A 15,178-nucleotide genomic window follows, 5' to 3' on the forward strand; every position below is an offset into this window, starting at 1 on the left:
TAATCACTAATTGATATCCCCGTTTTCATCAGGAGAGTCTTAAAGTTTTGGAAAACTTTTAAGCTCATGTGGCTTAAAAGTTTTCCAGAATTATGATTCTTTTTGTTAAAGCTTATATTTTATCATTGACAACAACTACTGACAGTTCTTTGCCTTAGTTGTTTTGGTCCAGAAATGTCTATCAGATATCTACTATTGAATAACTATTGTTTGTCAGTTCTTTCATGTTTCACAAAAAATGTGACTAATGATCTTGTAACTCAGTGAAACAGAGTGATTTCCCCAAGACAGCCATTGCACACCACTATGCAGCGCGGGTACTTTATGTATATTTTCCATTTTGTGACACCTGAATTGAAGTTTAATAACAATTATCATTTTTTTAACTACTTGGTTAAAAACATTCTTGAGAGACACTGGCAATTTTTTTTCAATCTGAACGTATGTGGCAATGAATAATATAATGACTACTGGTAGGTTTTAACTACCATTGCTTTTGCACCATTAATACAAAGGTCAACAGAGTATAAAAAGCAAATAATATCTTAGTGTTATGAAAATGGTTTTGGTTTTTTGCATCCCTGAAAGCATCTTAAGGACTGACCGCCCCTTACCAGAGGCACACAGCCTACACTTTACAACCTCTGGCATAGACTAACCTTAACATAGAATATTCTTGTCATCATTGGTGAGTCAAAATATAAAAAATATTAGTAATATGGAAAGGATTCTGGCTTTTGAATTGCAAGTATGTTTAGTCAGAGCTTTGCTCTAAATCTTTGTGATTTGAAACAGTGGACTTAACTGTATTGATATTATAACAGTTAAAAATGTAATTTGTACCATGCACTATATGCTTTACATCAGTGATTTTCAGCCTTTTTCATCTCATGCACACATAAACTAATTACTAAAATTCTGCAGCAAACCAAAAAAAAAAAATACTTTTTGCCAATCTGACCAAAAAAAAGTATAATTTTGATTTATTCATACCAGATGGCTATTGTGTTGGCTGTTCTCATTTTTTTATTTGACACTCTAAGGGAGAAGAGGTCAGTGCCCCTGACTAAATAGTCAGGTATTGTATGTTTTAAAAATTCTTGTGGCACACTGGTTAAAAATTGCTTTATATAACTGATTTTGCTTTATTACCACCTCGTGAACTGTAGGTTCTGTCATCACTTCCATTTCCCACGTGGGACTACAGTGGCTTAGTTAAGTTATTCACTCAAGTTTAGCATTGTTAAACAACACTCTGTTTAACATAGATATTTTTTCAGGCTCTGTATTGTTTGTTCTTAACCACCAGCCTCTGTTGAATATCCTGAAAATCAGGTCTTATGATTGGAAGGTAGTTGGTGTTGGGCAGAATTCCTATAAGTAGTTCACTGATAATAGCATTTTGTTTTTGTCCCTGTTGCTACCATTAATCTTGGGCCTTTCCATGTCTCTTGATTAATCTGTTTTCTGAATTACCTCTTTCTTGCCTTGGGAAGATTCTCCTTTCTCTCTTAACTAATATGTAGATTTTGTGACATTTCTACATTATTGCCTTTGGTACTGATTTCATCTTGGTGCTTTTATTGTTGCCTAAGTACGCCTAAGGAACTTAAAGTTCACATTGTCTTACAAACAGCAATTACATTATCAGTGATAATGAAATATTAACATTTAGGATACTAAGGTTGAAAAAGATTAGAATTTGTATATTTGTTAGATATTATCTAAATACCTTAATGAGACTGTTCTTTTCTGAAAAAAAAAAGCAGATATTTTATCATCTGTTAATCCTCTTAATGCATCAGTAATCCTAGAGAAGAGTTTTGAATACTTTTTCATTAACTATTGAAATGTCAATTATGGAATTAAGAGTTTAACAGCAAAGTAGTTTAACTGTCAAAATATGGACTAAAAACTTAATTTATTGTAGCATTATCTAGTAGATTTTAATATCACCTGGGACCCTGCAGAAGTACTTTCATAATGTTATTATGCTTAAATTTCTCAATATAATAGGTGTATGTTAGCATAAACATATACGTGGGCTTTCAGAGGAAGTCTGCACTTGAGTGACATCCTGGAATTGACTTGCTGAGTGATTTGCTTTAGAGAAGGGAATTTTTTTGAATTGTTTAAGAAAAGTGTAGAATTGGGAAAGTAATTTTAATGAGACGGAAAATTTTAAGTTACCAGTTAAATTTATTCAGACTTTGAGTTTGGTAGAAGGAAAGAATTTTTAAGTTGGAATTTTCAAATTTAAGGTTTTAGTTTTATCTAAGTTTGGGGTTGAGGTGCTATGTAATTTAACTTGGATTGAAAGCCATATTTATTAGAAATATATGTCTATATTTGTCATGATTTTAAAGAACTAATGCAGATAAAAGAGTGGCCTTTTTTCAAACATTATATGCTTTCTTATACAAAAATACTGATTTTTCAAAAATTGTTTTATATTGATTTTAAACTTCTACCTGTTTTGATCCTGGATGTATTTGACCATCTACATTAATATCTTCCTCCCCAGATTTTTCAGTATTTTTTATTATTTCTTTATGAGTTTTGAGTTTTTCATTGTTCATTTACAAAAATGTTTTTATTGATTTGGGAGAGAGGAAGGGAGAGGGAGAGAGTGATAGAAGCATCTATGAGAGAAACATTGATCGGCTGCCTCCTGCGCGACCCCCTCTGGGGATCAAGCCCAAAACACAGGCATGTGCCCTGACCGGGAATCAAACCTGTGACCTCCTGGTTCATGGGACAACACTCAACCAACTGAGCTACACCAGCCAAACAGTACTCATTTCCAAAATAGTGAAAATTTTTTGTTTTTAGGTGAAATTTACATGATACATAACCATTTAAAAATATACAATTCAGCCCTGGCCAGTTTGGCTCAGCGGTTAGAGCGTCGGCCTGCGGTCCTGAGAGACCCGGGTTCGGTTCCCGCTAAGGGCATATACCTCGATTGCAGTTTGTCCCCGGCCCTGGTCGGTCGTGCGGGTGGCAGCCACTCGATGTGTCCCTTTCACATCGATGTTTCTCTCTCTCTCTCTGTTCCTCTCTCTTCCTCCCACTCTACCTGAACAAAAAATGAAAAAATGTCCTCGGGTGAGGATAAAAAAAAAAAAACACAAACAAAATAAAGAAGATTTGTTTAAAAAAAAAAATATATATATATATACAATTCAGTGGAATTTAGTGCATTTACAATGTTGTACAACTATCACCTCAGTTTGTTTAACCATTCATCTGTTGATGGACGTCTGGATTGTTTTCACCTTTTGGCTATTATGAATCTGCTATAAATATTCATATACAAATTTCTATATGACACTGTTTTCATTTTTTTATCCTCACCTGAGGACATTTTTTGCATTTATCTTCAGATAGAGTAGGAGGAAGAAAGGGATGAAGAGAGAGAGAGAAACATTGATCTGAGAGAGACACATCTAGTGGTTGCCACCCACACAACCTCAACGGGGCCAGGGACAAACTGCAACTGAGGTACATGCCCTTAGAAGAAACCAAACCTGGGACTCTCTGGTCCACAGGCCAACAGTCTTAACTGCTGAGCCAAACCGGCCAGGGCTATTTTCTTTTTTTTTTTTAATGTATACTTAATTGTGAAATTACTAGGTTATATGGTAATTCTGTGTTTCACATTTTGAAGAAGTGCCAAACTGTTTTCCACAGTGGCTGTACCATTCTATAATCCTGTTAGCAGTTTATAAGAATTCTTATTTCTCCACGTCTTCACCAACAGTTATATTCCATTTTTACTTATTCATTTATTTATTTTTGGTTAATCCTCACCCAAGGATTTTTTTTTTTTCAAATATATTTTTATTGATTTTTTTGTTTGTTTTGTTTTTAAAGAGAGAGGAAGGGAGAAATAGAAACATCGATTTGAGAGAGCTACGTTGATTGACTGCCTCCTGCATGCCCCTTACTAGGGATTGAGCCTGCAGCCTGGGTATGGAGCCCGAAACCCGGGCATGCGCCATGACTGGGGATTGAACCAGTACCTCTCAGTCCATGAGATGACGCTCAGTCCACTGAGCACACCAGCCAGGCCCAAGGATTTTTTTTTTCATTAATTTTTAGGTAGAGTGGAAGGAAAGGAAGGAGAAAGAGAGAGATAAACATTAATGTGGCCCTGGCCAGTTTGGCTCAGCGGAGAAACATTAATGTGAGAGAGACACATCGATTGGTTGCATCCTGCACAACCCCCATCAGGGCTGGGTATCAAACCTGCAACCCATGTACGTGCCCCTGACCAGAATCAAACCCGTGACTCTCTGGTCCAAGGGCTGATGCTCTAACCACTGAGCAGAACCAACCAGGACACTTTTAATTATATTTTATAGCCGTCCTAGTATTTTTGAAGTGGTAGCTCAGTGTGGTTTTGATTTTCATTTTCTTAATGACCAGTGGAGTTGAACATCCTTTTGTGTGCTTAGTGGCCTTTGTATATAACTTTTTTGGAGAACTGTATTTTTAGGTTTATTGCCCATTTTTAAATTGGGTTGCTTATCTTTTTGTTGTTAAATTGTTATGAGAATTCCTTATATTTTCTGCATGCTAAATTCTTATCAGTTATATGATTTGACAATAATTTCTCCCATTCTCTAGGTTGTCTTCACTTTCTTGATCATGTTCTTTGATTCACAAAAATTTTTAATTTTTATGAAGTCCAAGTTACCTATTTTTTCTTTTGTTGCTTATACTTTTAGGGTCAAGTCTGAAAGTTTAAGTTTTACCCCTTACATTTAGGTTGTTGATCCATTTTGAGTTAATTTTTGTGTATGGAGTTAGGTAGGGTTCCAGTTTTATTGTTTGCATGTGGCTCTCCAATTTATTCAGCATCATTTGTTGAAAAGACTTCTTTCTCTATTGAAATATCTTGACACCCTTGTCATAAAGCAATTGTGCATCAATATTTGGATTTATTTATGGACACATAATGGTACCCTTTATACTACAGCTGGCCTCATGACTTTCATAAAATCTAGACAGACAAAATATCACAGCTTTTGTATTGGTTAGTTCTTTGTGTCATCAATCTAGATAACATATTATGAGAGATACTAATATAAAAATTATTTGACAGTGCTTAAAGAAATACATATGATATTTGCAGGTAAAGAGCCGTAATTATTATTATTATTATTATTTTTTTTTTTTTGGCTTTCCTGAGCTAACAGAAATAGCAGGTTGAGCTATTGTGTTTTTCTTTTATAATTTTACCTCCACCTCACTGTACATCTAAAACAATATGAAATAATATTATAGCTTTGCTAAAACAAACAAAAGTAACTTTGAAAGTACTATTTTATACAAATTTATTTATTTATTTATTGAGGTGATGTTTCATACCTGCTATATTGATAATATTGAGAGGAAAGAGGGATCTAGTGCCAGTCATGTAGGGGTAGCCCATTCACAATACTGCTGTGTTTATAAATAATAAAGTCCTTCTGAAAGAAATGTAATTGTATATATCGATAAGTTTCTTCTCAGGTAATTATTTAATGACCTTACTTAATATTTTGATGAGTCTGTTTTTTATTCTGGTTTACCAATGATGATGATAATCAGTTTTTTTATTTTAGATACGAATATCGTGTAGAAATGGTTCATCAGTCCTGCAACGATCCTACAAAAAATATCATTCGAGAGTTTGCATCTGACTTTGAAGTTGGAGAATGCTGGGGTTATAATAGATTTTTCCGTTTGGACTTACTTGCAAATGAAGGATACTTGAATCGACAAAATGATACAGTAATTTTAAGGTAATAGGATATATTTGATACTGTGGCTTTTATCATGAGGGTATAATGTCACCAGAGCTTTATTTATTTATTTTTTTAAATCCTCACCTGAGGATATTTTTCCATTTATCTTTAGATAGAGTGTGAGGGGGAGAGAGAGAAATATTCACGAGAGGGAGACACACATCGAATGGTTGCCTCCTATTCAACCCCAACCAGGGGGCCAGGAATCAAACTGCAACTGAGGTTACTACATGCCGTTGGCCAGAACTGAACCTGCTACTCTTTGGTCCACGGGCTAATGCTCTAACTGCTAAGCCAAGCTGGCCAAGGGCACCAGAACTTTATTTTTAAGTCTGTTCATTTAACAAAGATGAATACTGAAATTCATACTATCATCTTATTGTGTTCTTAACCATTTCATTTCAGGAGTCCTGTGTAGTCGGCGAATAATTTCAGTTAGTCAGAAATGAGTTTGACATCTAGTTAGTAATTCCACAGAAAGGAAACTACTAAACGTAGTAAGGTCTGTTTATCTGTTGAACTTCTTACAACCTCACTATTTGCAAATCAGAGAATAGTGAGGGGGTTACATGAGTATTTTTTTTCACTGTTCATATTTGGGTGACTGGTTTTACAAGCTTAATTTCACAAAAATATTTTCAGTTCCTTCTAGATAGCAGCAAATGAAAGGTAAAGTAAGAGAGATGAAACAAACTAAGTGATAGTAGTTGGTGTGTCACTTGCAAGAAAGGACAGAACATAAACACTATCAAACCACAACAACCCCATTTAATGTTGGGGTAACTTTCACAAGTCAGAAGTTTTGGGCATCATTACAAGATGTTTTAATTTAATAATACAGATAAGGGCTTATGAATTTAAAAAAATAGATTCAAATGTGTTTTTGAACTGAGAAGTTTGTAAAAGCTTTTTTCTTTGGAAGTAATTTGCTATACTCTTAAATTTTACTTATTCTGAGCTCTTTATTCTTGAGCACGCTGGATGAGTTGCTGTTGTATCAATCTCTACTATTATGTGTCCTTCATAACTTCTCTGGGAGAATAAATAAATTAAAAAAGAGATTACTGCCCTGGTCAGTATTGCTCAGCGATAAGAGCGGCACCCGCGGACCAAAGAGTCCTGAGTTCAATTCTGGCCAAGAGCACATACCTTGGTTGGGGTTGGTCCCTGGCCCCAGTTGGGGTTGCACAAGTGGCAACCAATCAATGTGTCTCGCTCTCACATTGATGTTTCTCCCTCCTTCCCTCCCTCCCTCTCTTCCTTCCTCTCTCCCTCCAGCTCTATCTGAAGATTAATGTAAGGAAAAAAACAAACCATGATGTGTAATGTTATTTCTTTAGAAAGCTTCAGTTTAAGCTTACACAACTGATTACAGATGACTTTTCAGAGCCTTATTTTATTATAATTTGTGAATTACCTGTATAAATGGCAAATTTGAGGAGCTCCGAGTACATTTTGAATTTGGGCCTTACAATATAATAAAACAAACTTTTACAATTTAGTTATAGATTCAAGACTTGGTTGATAATATGTTACTGTTTGGATTATTTTTCATGTGCAACTATTCTTTTAAGGTTTCAGGTTCGTTCACCAACTTTTTTTCAAAAATGCCGGGACCAGCATTGGTATATTTCTCAATTGGAGGCTGCACAGACTAGCTATATCCAACAAATAAATAACCTTAAAGAGGTAAGGGGAAAAAACCACACATAGTTTGGGTTTAGTGTTTAATTTTGTTTTATTGGCTTGTTAACATTTATGATTAGATTTTGAATATTTACTGCTGTTTGTAATTTTGTAGAAAAATTCGGTCCTTACCGCCTTTGAACCTGTAAGTCTTTACTTTTTAGTAGCCACTAGCCGTATCCAGCTATGTCAACTTAATTAAAACAAAAAGTTCAGTTCCTTAGTTGTACTGGCCACATTTTAAATGCTCATTTGGGCATTGCAGATACAAACATCTGCATGATTGCAGAAGATTATATTGCATTGTTGCTCTAGTTGGAGGTTATCTTTCTGTGCTTCTCTTAGTAACTTCTGTATTTTTCTTCCCCATGCTCTCTTGAATTTAGAGGATTCAAAGCTATAAACAACTAAAAGTTGCCCATCTTGAATTCTCACTGTTTGAATTGTGCACTGGGGAGGATCAGTTAATTAATTTTTATTTTATAACGGTAAACTAAATTATGTAAGTAATGTTTCTTTCTACCAGTGGAAAATGAGATAAGATGGAAGGTTTGAAGTGCTGAGAGTAGTTAATAGATGAGGGAGGAATATATGAATAAATACATGCTTTGAGATTTTCATGAAAAATGTACTATTTAAAACTGCCTGTATTTACTTTAGAGTTTGCTAATGTAGTTTGTAGTTTGTATAGGTAGCTTGGGCTGGATAAGAAAGTATGAGAATAAATTGGGCAATTTTTCTTTGTCATAGATTTTGCCATAAACAAAAGGCAGCAGGTAGTGAGAAAGAATACAAGAAACGGTATTAAGAACATGTTATATTTTTTAATTAAAATATTTTTTGCTGTACCTCAGAAATACTGCTTATAGCTCATATTTATTTGTGCTATTTTTGTCTTAAAAGAGACTTACTATTGAGTTATCTCGAACTCAGAAATCAAGAGATTTGTCACCACCAGCTAATCATCTTAGTTCCCAAAATGATGACACTCCTGAGACACGATCTAAGAAGTCTGGATCCTGTGCTGACATGCTTCTCCAGGATGGCCCTACGTCAGCTTCTGTAAGAGAAGCCAAAGAGGATGAAGATGAGACGATTCAGAATGAAGATTATCATGTAATAACTAGACGAGTTTTAGATTCTTTTTTTTTTTATCCTCACCCGAGGATATTTTTCCATTTTTTGTACAGATAGAGTGGGAGGGAGAGAGAGGAAGGGAGAGAGAGTGAAAAACATCGACGTGAAGGGACACATCGAGTGGCTGCCACCCGCACGACCAACCAGGGCCGGGGACAAACTGCAACCGAAGTACGTGCCCTTAGCGGGAACCAAACCCGGGTCTCTCCGGACCGCAGGCCGACGCTCTAACCGCTGAGCCAGACTGGCCAGGGCTAGATTCATTTTTTGTTTGATAAGAGAAATTAACAAGATCATGGTTTTCAACATACGATGTAAGGGAATCAGTATGCTGAAAATCTTGTCTGTTTATTTTCATTATTAGTGTATGTCCTTCTGTAAGTTGCTGAATCAGTGTTTTAAGATTTTAAAATTAATTGTGGAAAACTACATTCTACAAAACAAACTGATGTAGAGGTTGTGAATTTTATTTATTTTAATATGTTTTTATTGATTTTATTTTTAAAGAGAAAAGAAGGGAAAGAAAGATAGAAACATCAATGTGAGAGAGAAACACTGATCGGTTGCCTCCTGCATGCCCCTTACTGGAGATGGAGCCCGAAACCTGGACATGTGTGCGAATTGGGAATCTAACAGGGACCTTTTAGTTCATGGGACAGTGTTAGCTAATCCACTGAGCCATACTGGCTGGGCGAGGTTGTGAATTTTAAAAATGTGTTTTATTTCTATTCATTGAAACTAGTAAATACGTTATCATTGCATAGGTAGGTAGAATGATTTAGGATTTGGGAAATAGCCAGGTTTTGTCCCAGCTAGACAACAACAGAATGAGAATTCACAATGTGGTTGTTTGTTTGAGGTAAGACAGAGATGCAGAAACAAGTTTTTTGAGACTTCAGGTATACATTAAAATGAAGGAAACTTAAGGGAGAGAAACGGAAGATAAGTTTAAGGTATTGACAAAACAAAGTATTTAAGGAAATTAATAGGGGTTGGAACAGAGCACTCAGGTTAACCTTTTGATAGGATGAGATAAAGGGTAGAGTATACAGGTAGGGCAGCTGAAAGTTGGCGGGGAGGGGCTTTATTTTTAATAACCATTGTGTTTTTCTGTGCAGGTGCTTTTATAATGACCTTGAGGATAACAGAAGTTATGTAAGATTTGAAGAATCTTAGATAGTTTCAAATGTTCCTCTGTGTGGAGCCTTAGTAGAAGCTGACATGGAATATATGGAGCATTTTCAGTCACATTGAGGGCCCAGCTGAAATTAGCAGTAGTAATTATTAGTACCAGGTAGTGTAGTTGTGTTATTTTTGTCTGCAGAGCTCAGTAGCTTAGGTGCAGGAGCAGAGAATTCTGATGATTACATTATTGTTTGATGCTTGATCCATACTCAGTTTTTCTGTGAGGTTAAAGTCTTATTTCTTTGCCTTGTGCTAGCATGAGCTTTCGGATGGTGATCTGGATCTGGATCTTGTTGGTGAAGATGAAGTAAATCACCTCGATGGGAGCAGTTCCTCTGCCAGTTCCACAGCAACAAGTAACACAGAAGAAAATGACATTGATGAAGAAACTATGTGAGTGTCATACATTAACTACTGTTATAAAACACTTACATATAAGAGATTAACCAAATAATATGTATGTATAGTACATAACCCCTGGGCACAGACAATAGCCTGGGGTGGGGCGGGGGTTGGGTGGAGGAGGGCAAAAGGAGAAAATGGGAGACATCTGTAATGCTGTCAACAGTAAAGTAAAATTAAAATAATAAATAAAATAAAAAACACCTACATGATAATTAGAAGCATATTAACTAGGCCTAAAAGTGGGGATATTTAGCCTTTTTTCTTGATAATATTTATAAATAAAGGATCTTGAAGGAAAGACTTGAATTTGTTTCCTCTCTCTTATCTCTGGGTTTCAAACTGAGTTTTAATTTAATTTTATTTTTTTTATTCTCACCTGAGGATATATTTTTTATTGACTTTAGAGAGGGGAAGGGAGAGAGAGAGAGAGAGAAACATTTATGTGAGAGAGACACATCAGTCAGTTGCCTTCCACACGTTCCCTGACCGGGGCTGAGGGTCAAACCTGCAACCCAGATAAGTACCCTTGACAAGACTACAACCTGCACCTCTTCAATATGTGGGCTGACGCTCTAACCATTGTGCAACACTGGCCAGGTCTACCAGAATCTTTAAATGGTTGTTTTCAAAATAATTTTCACTAATGTCACTGGAGAGCAGGTCTGCAGAGATTCTCATGCTATCAAGCTGGGACTTGAGCTTGAGACTTTAACAAATCCTCACCTGAGGATACCTTTATTGATTTTAAAGTGAGAGGAAGAGGGGGAGAGAAACTGATGTAAGTGGGAACCATTGATCAGTTGCCCCCTGTACATGCTTTGATCTAGGATTGAACCTGAAACCTTCTGGTTTACAGGGTGACGCTCCAACCAGCGGAGCCACCCAGCCAGGGCAATCTTGAGACTTTTTTAAATACCCTAAAATAGCATTGATTAGTGCTGTTCCATATAGTACTTTGTCATTTAAAATAGGTAGTAGTGTTTTTTTGGTATTAGAGACTTTGTGAGGACTTTGATAGGGGGTGTAACACCATTTTTTCTGAAATAATATTTTAAGAAAATATTTAGTATATAGAGTAATTTTAGCATCTTTCCTTTTTAACCTTAAAATGTAGTGTTTTAAGCCTGCTTTACTACCATTAAGTTACAAATTCTTTAAAGCTATATTTTGCTTACAATGGTTCTCAGGTTTTCTCTTTTAAAAATTAAATGTTGCCAAGTTATTTTGATATTTTTTATTTATTTATTTTTTTAATTGATTTTTTTTTTTTTTTTTTATCCTCACCCAAGGACATTTTTCCATTTTTTGTTCAGATAGAGCAGGAGGGAGGGAGAGAGAGGAAGAGAGAGAGAGAGAAACATCGATGTGAAGGGACACATCGAGTGCCTGCCACCCGCATGACCAACCAGGGCCGGGGACAAACTGCAACCAAGGTACGTGCCCTTAGCGGGAACCGAACCCGGGTCTCTCTGTACCGCAGGCCGACGCTCCAACCGCTGAGCCAAACAGGCCAGGGCTATTTTGATATTTTTTAAAGATGGTTTGATTATTACTACTACCTGTACATGTGATAATGACAAAAGTCTTTTTCTTCATTTTTGTATTTAGAAATATCCTGTCTTCACTGGAGAAAGCTATGTACGATTGTTATAAAATTCATTGAGGTATGACATAATGTTAATTTTACCTACTCTGTGGAAATAATGAATTTTGTGTATTCTTAGGTCTGGAGAAAATGATGTGGAATACAACAACATGGAATTGGAAGAGGGAGAGCTGATGGAAGATGCAGCTGCTGCAGGACCTCCAGGTACAGGGGCCAAGCCCATAAGCCATTCTGTCTTCTCTTTGCTCTTTTCTGACCATACCATAGTTTAATATGGCAGCTGCTGCTCTACATGGCTCATGATGTTGGAAGTGCTCTATTTTTTTTATGGACTTTAGAGTATATTATTAATGGTATTTAAACAGTAATAATAGGTAACAAATTTGATACATGTTCTTATGTACCAGGCACTTTGTGTACTTCCCTTATTTACTTATAAAATTATGTGATATTGTAGGCCCCTGTCTTTCATCTGAGTTCTTTGTATCCGTTATTGCTCCCCTTCATTGTTTACCAAAGCATGGGTTCAGAATGTGTGTTTTTGTTTGCTTATTTTTCTTTCAGATTGGTATCTGATCATGTCACTTCTCTACTTAAAAACCCTTTATTGGATTCCATTTACTTATAGGATAAAGTCCAAACTCTTTAATATGGTACACAAGGCCCTTTATATGCTAGCTCTTACTCATTTCTTTAGCCTTACCACTCTCACATTCTTCTGCATCATTTTTCAGCCCATCAGATGTGCCATGTTATCTCTCACATCTTTGCTTCCCAACATGTTCCTTCTACCTTCTCTTTATTTTATTTTCTTCCCTTTATTTTAGCTTTTTTTTTATTTCTTTCTGGAAGCCCTCCTAGACTGCTTGCCCTGGGTGTCTTTTCTGCTCTCTCAAATTAACCTATTAATCAATTGCTTATACAGCTGCCCTTTTTGCTTTCACCTCTGAACTCCATGAAGCTAATATATTGTCTTAATTTTGTATTCCTGAGCACTTTTAACAATATAATAGAGATCATTTAATATTTTTCAGATAAATGTTAAGTAAATACACTTTATTACTAAGTTTTGAATGTAATTTTTAAGGTTTTAAATAGTACATAAATATTCAGAGGCTGTCTTGATATAAAATGGAAGATGAATGTACTAAGTCAAGGTTACTAAATATTTTTCAGCCTTTTTTTTTTTTTTAAGTTTGTGATTTTCTCTCAAACTATGTTGTAGGGAAATTCTTGTATATAACATTTTTAGACACTAGGTAAACTAGAGGTTATATTTTTTGTTTAATTTATTCATTCACCAAATACTTACTGAGCACTTGATTGGAACTGGGTACTGTTTTACTATCTAGAGCTACAGTATTAAATTAAAAGATGTCCCTGTTCCAATGGACCTCATGTTGTGTAATTCTGAAATTATAATTTATTTGTTCAATAAACACTTTTTTAGTATCTATTATAGTTCAGACATTGAATTCTAGGTGCTGAGGATACACTAGTGAATCAAACAGTTAATTTTTTATTTTGTGCTTTTGGGAATTTTATGTATTTGGTAGGCATTTAATGAAATTCTTCCCTATTTCAGGATTTCTAGAAAATAAAAAGACTTACTCTTAAGTAATTTATAATCTAGAGGTGAACAGATGAATTAACAATGTATATAAATATAAGATAGTACACATAAAAAAGAATTCCAAGTAATTTTTGTATATATTGCCTCTTCTAGCATAACTCTCCACCCTTAAATGTAAGCTATGCTTAGTGACTTGCTTCCAGGTAGTACAGTGTAAGGGGCAGGGGATGAACAATTATGCTAGAGAAATCTGACAAACATTGATTCAATAGGTTATCAAATTTAGCGTCATCGGTATTGTCATTTTGATAACATGTACCCTTGATGTGATGTGTTGAGAAGGGCACTTTGTATCTGTCATTGTCCTAAAATCCCATAAGCACACTCTAAATATGAGAGAAACACTACATAAACTCCAGTTGAGGGACATTCTGCAAAATATGTCAGGTCAATACACCTCAAAACTGCCAAGGTCATCAAAAACAAGAAAAGTCTGAGAAACTATCACAGATCAGAGAACCTAAAGAGAAATGATCAGTTAGATATCATTTGATACTTTGGATGGACCCTGGAACACAAGGACATTAGCAGAAAATTAATAAAATCTGAATAAAGTTTGGAATTATTTAACTAAAATAACCTATTAATATTGGTTTATTAGTTGTGACAAATGTACCATAGTAATGAAAGATGTTAACAGTGGGGAAACTGGATATGGGATTTACAGAAACACTGTATTATCTTTGCAATTTTTCTATAAATCTAAAATTATTCTAAAATATAAAATATTTTAATGAAGGAGTAAACACAAGCTAGATTAGGGGTGAGGTAGGGCTGAGTGAGGAGTGTATTATCATTATATGTTAATTATGGAAGGTCCATTTCATATTAATATTAATATTTTATTAATATTTTGGAACCGAACAGTCATGTAAAGTATCATGTCAGCCCTGGCCAGTGTGGTTCAGTTGGTTGGGTGTCATCCCATGTACCTAAAGGTTGCCAGTTCGATTCCTGGTCAGAACACATGCCTGGGCACATGCCGGAGTTGAGGGTTCGATCGATCCCCAGTTGGTGGTGTGCAGTAGGCAGACGATCCATGTTTCACTCTCACATAGATGTTTCTCTCTCTCTGCCCTTTCTCTCTCTAAAAATCAATTTAAAAAAAATTTTTTTTTTTAAATTATGTCAATTAAGATGTTAAGTTATTCATTAGACAGGATAAGATCTTTCATATACAGAAGTTAAGTATAAGGTAAAATTCTAATTTTGTGTTTATAGGCAGTATTAAATAAGAATATGGCTTGAGCCCTGGCTGGTTTGGCTCAGCGGTTAGAGTATCAGCCCACAGATTGGAGAGTCCCGGTTCGGTTCCCACTAAGGGCACATAACCTTGGTTGCAGTTTGTCCCCAGCTCTGGTTGGGGTCATGTGGGTGGCAGCCAGTTAATGTGTCTCTCTCGCTCTCTCTTCCTCCCTCTCTCCCTCCCGCTGTATCTGAAGATAAATGTAAAAATGTCCTCAGTTGAGGATAAAAAATGTATATATATGGCTTGAAACTACAGAGATTTAGTGATTCAGGTGACCTCGTTTTCATAAGAATTGCTTTACTTATTCAGTTATTTTCATTTACTTGCAGGAGAACTTATGCTTAAAAATCTGTGCTAGCTTGAAAGTCACCAGAGACATACGGGGAAGAACTGAATTATTTGGCATTGGGGCAAGAGCTGGAGGGGTAGCATTCTCCTGGACAGACTTGCTGTGGGAGGCCATTGTTCCTTTAGTGAGCCCT

The 15,178-nt window shown here is 35.7% G+C and overlaps 1 protein-coding gene across 12 annotated transcripts in view; it reads left to right on the top strand.

Annotated features, from left to right (window-relative positions):
- TRIM37 (tripartite motif containing 37) overlaps window positions 1-15,178 on the top strand; it is a 138,408-nt gene that overhangs the window by 53,647 nt on the left and 69,583 nt on the right. For 10 of the 12 annotated variants that reach the window (XR_004960254.1, XR_004960255.1, XM_036267622.1 and 7 more), the window contains 6 exons: window positions 5,613-5,792; window positions 7,370-7,484; window positions 8,385-8,597; window positions 10,060-10,196; window positions 11,817-11,846; window positions 11,933-12,018. Coding sequence is in view for 10 of the 12 variants with exons in the window: in XM_036267622.1 (XP_036123515.1) it covers window positions 5,613-5,792; window positions 7,370-7,484; window positions 8,385-8,597; window positions 10,060-10,196; window positions 11,817-11,846; window positions 11,933-12,018 (761 nt within the window). In the remaining 2 variants the exon portion in view is untranslated. The remainder of the gene's footprint in view (window positions 1-5,612; window positions 5,793-7,369; window positions 7,485-8,384; window positions 8,598-10,059; window positions 10,197-11,816; window positions 11,847-11,932; window positions 12,019-15,178) is intronic. The other 2 variants (XM_036267626.1, XM_036267630.1) reach the window with 1 other exon arrangement.

Source organism: Molossus molossus, unplaced genomic scaffold (assembly GCF_014108415.1).
Source record: "Molossus molossus isolate mMolMol1 unplaced genomic scaffold, mMolMol1.p scaffold_m16_p_19, whole genome shotgun sequence".
NCBI lineage: Eukaryota > Metazoa > Chordata > Mammalia > Chiroptera > Molossidae > Molossus > Molossus molossus.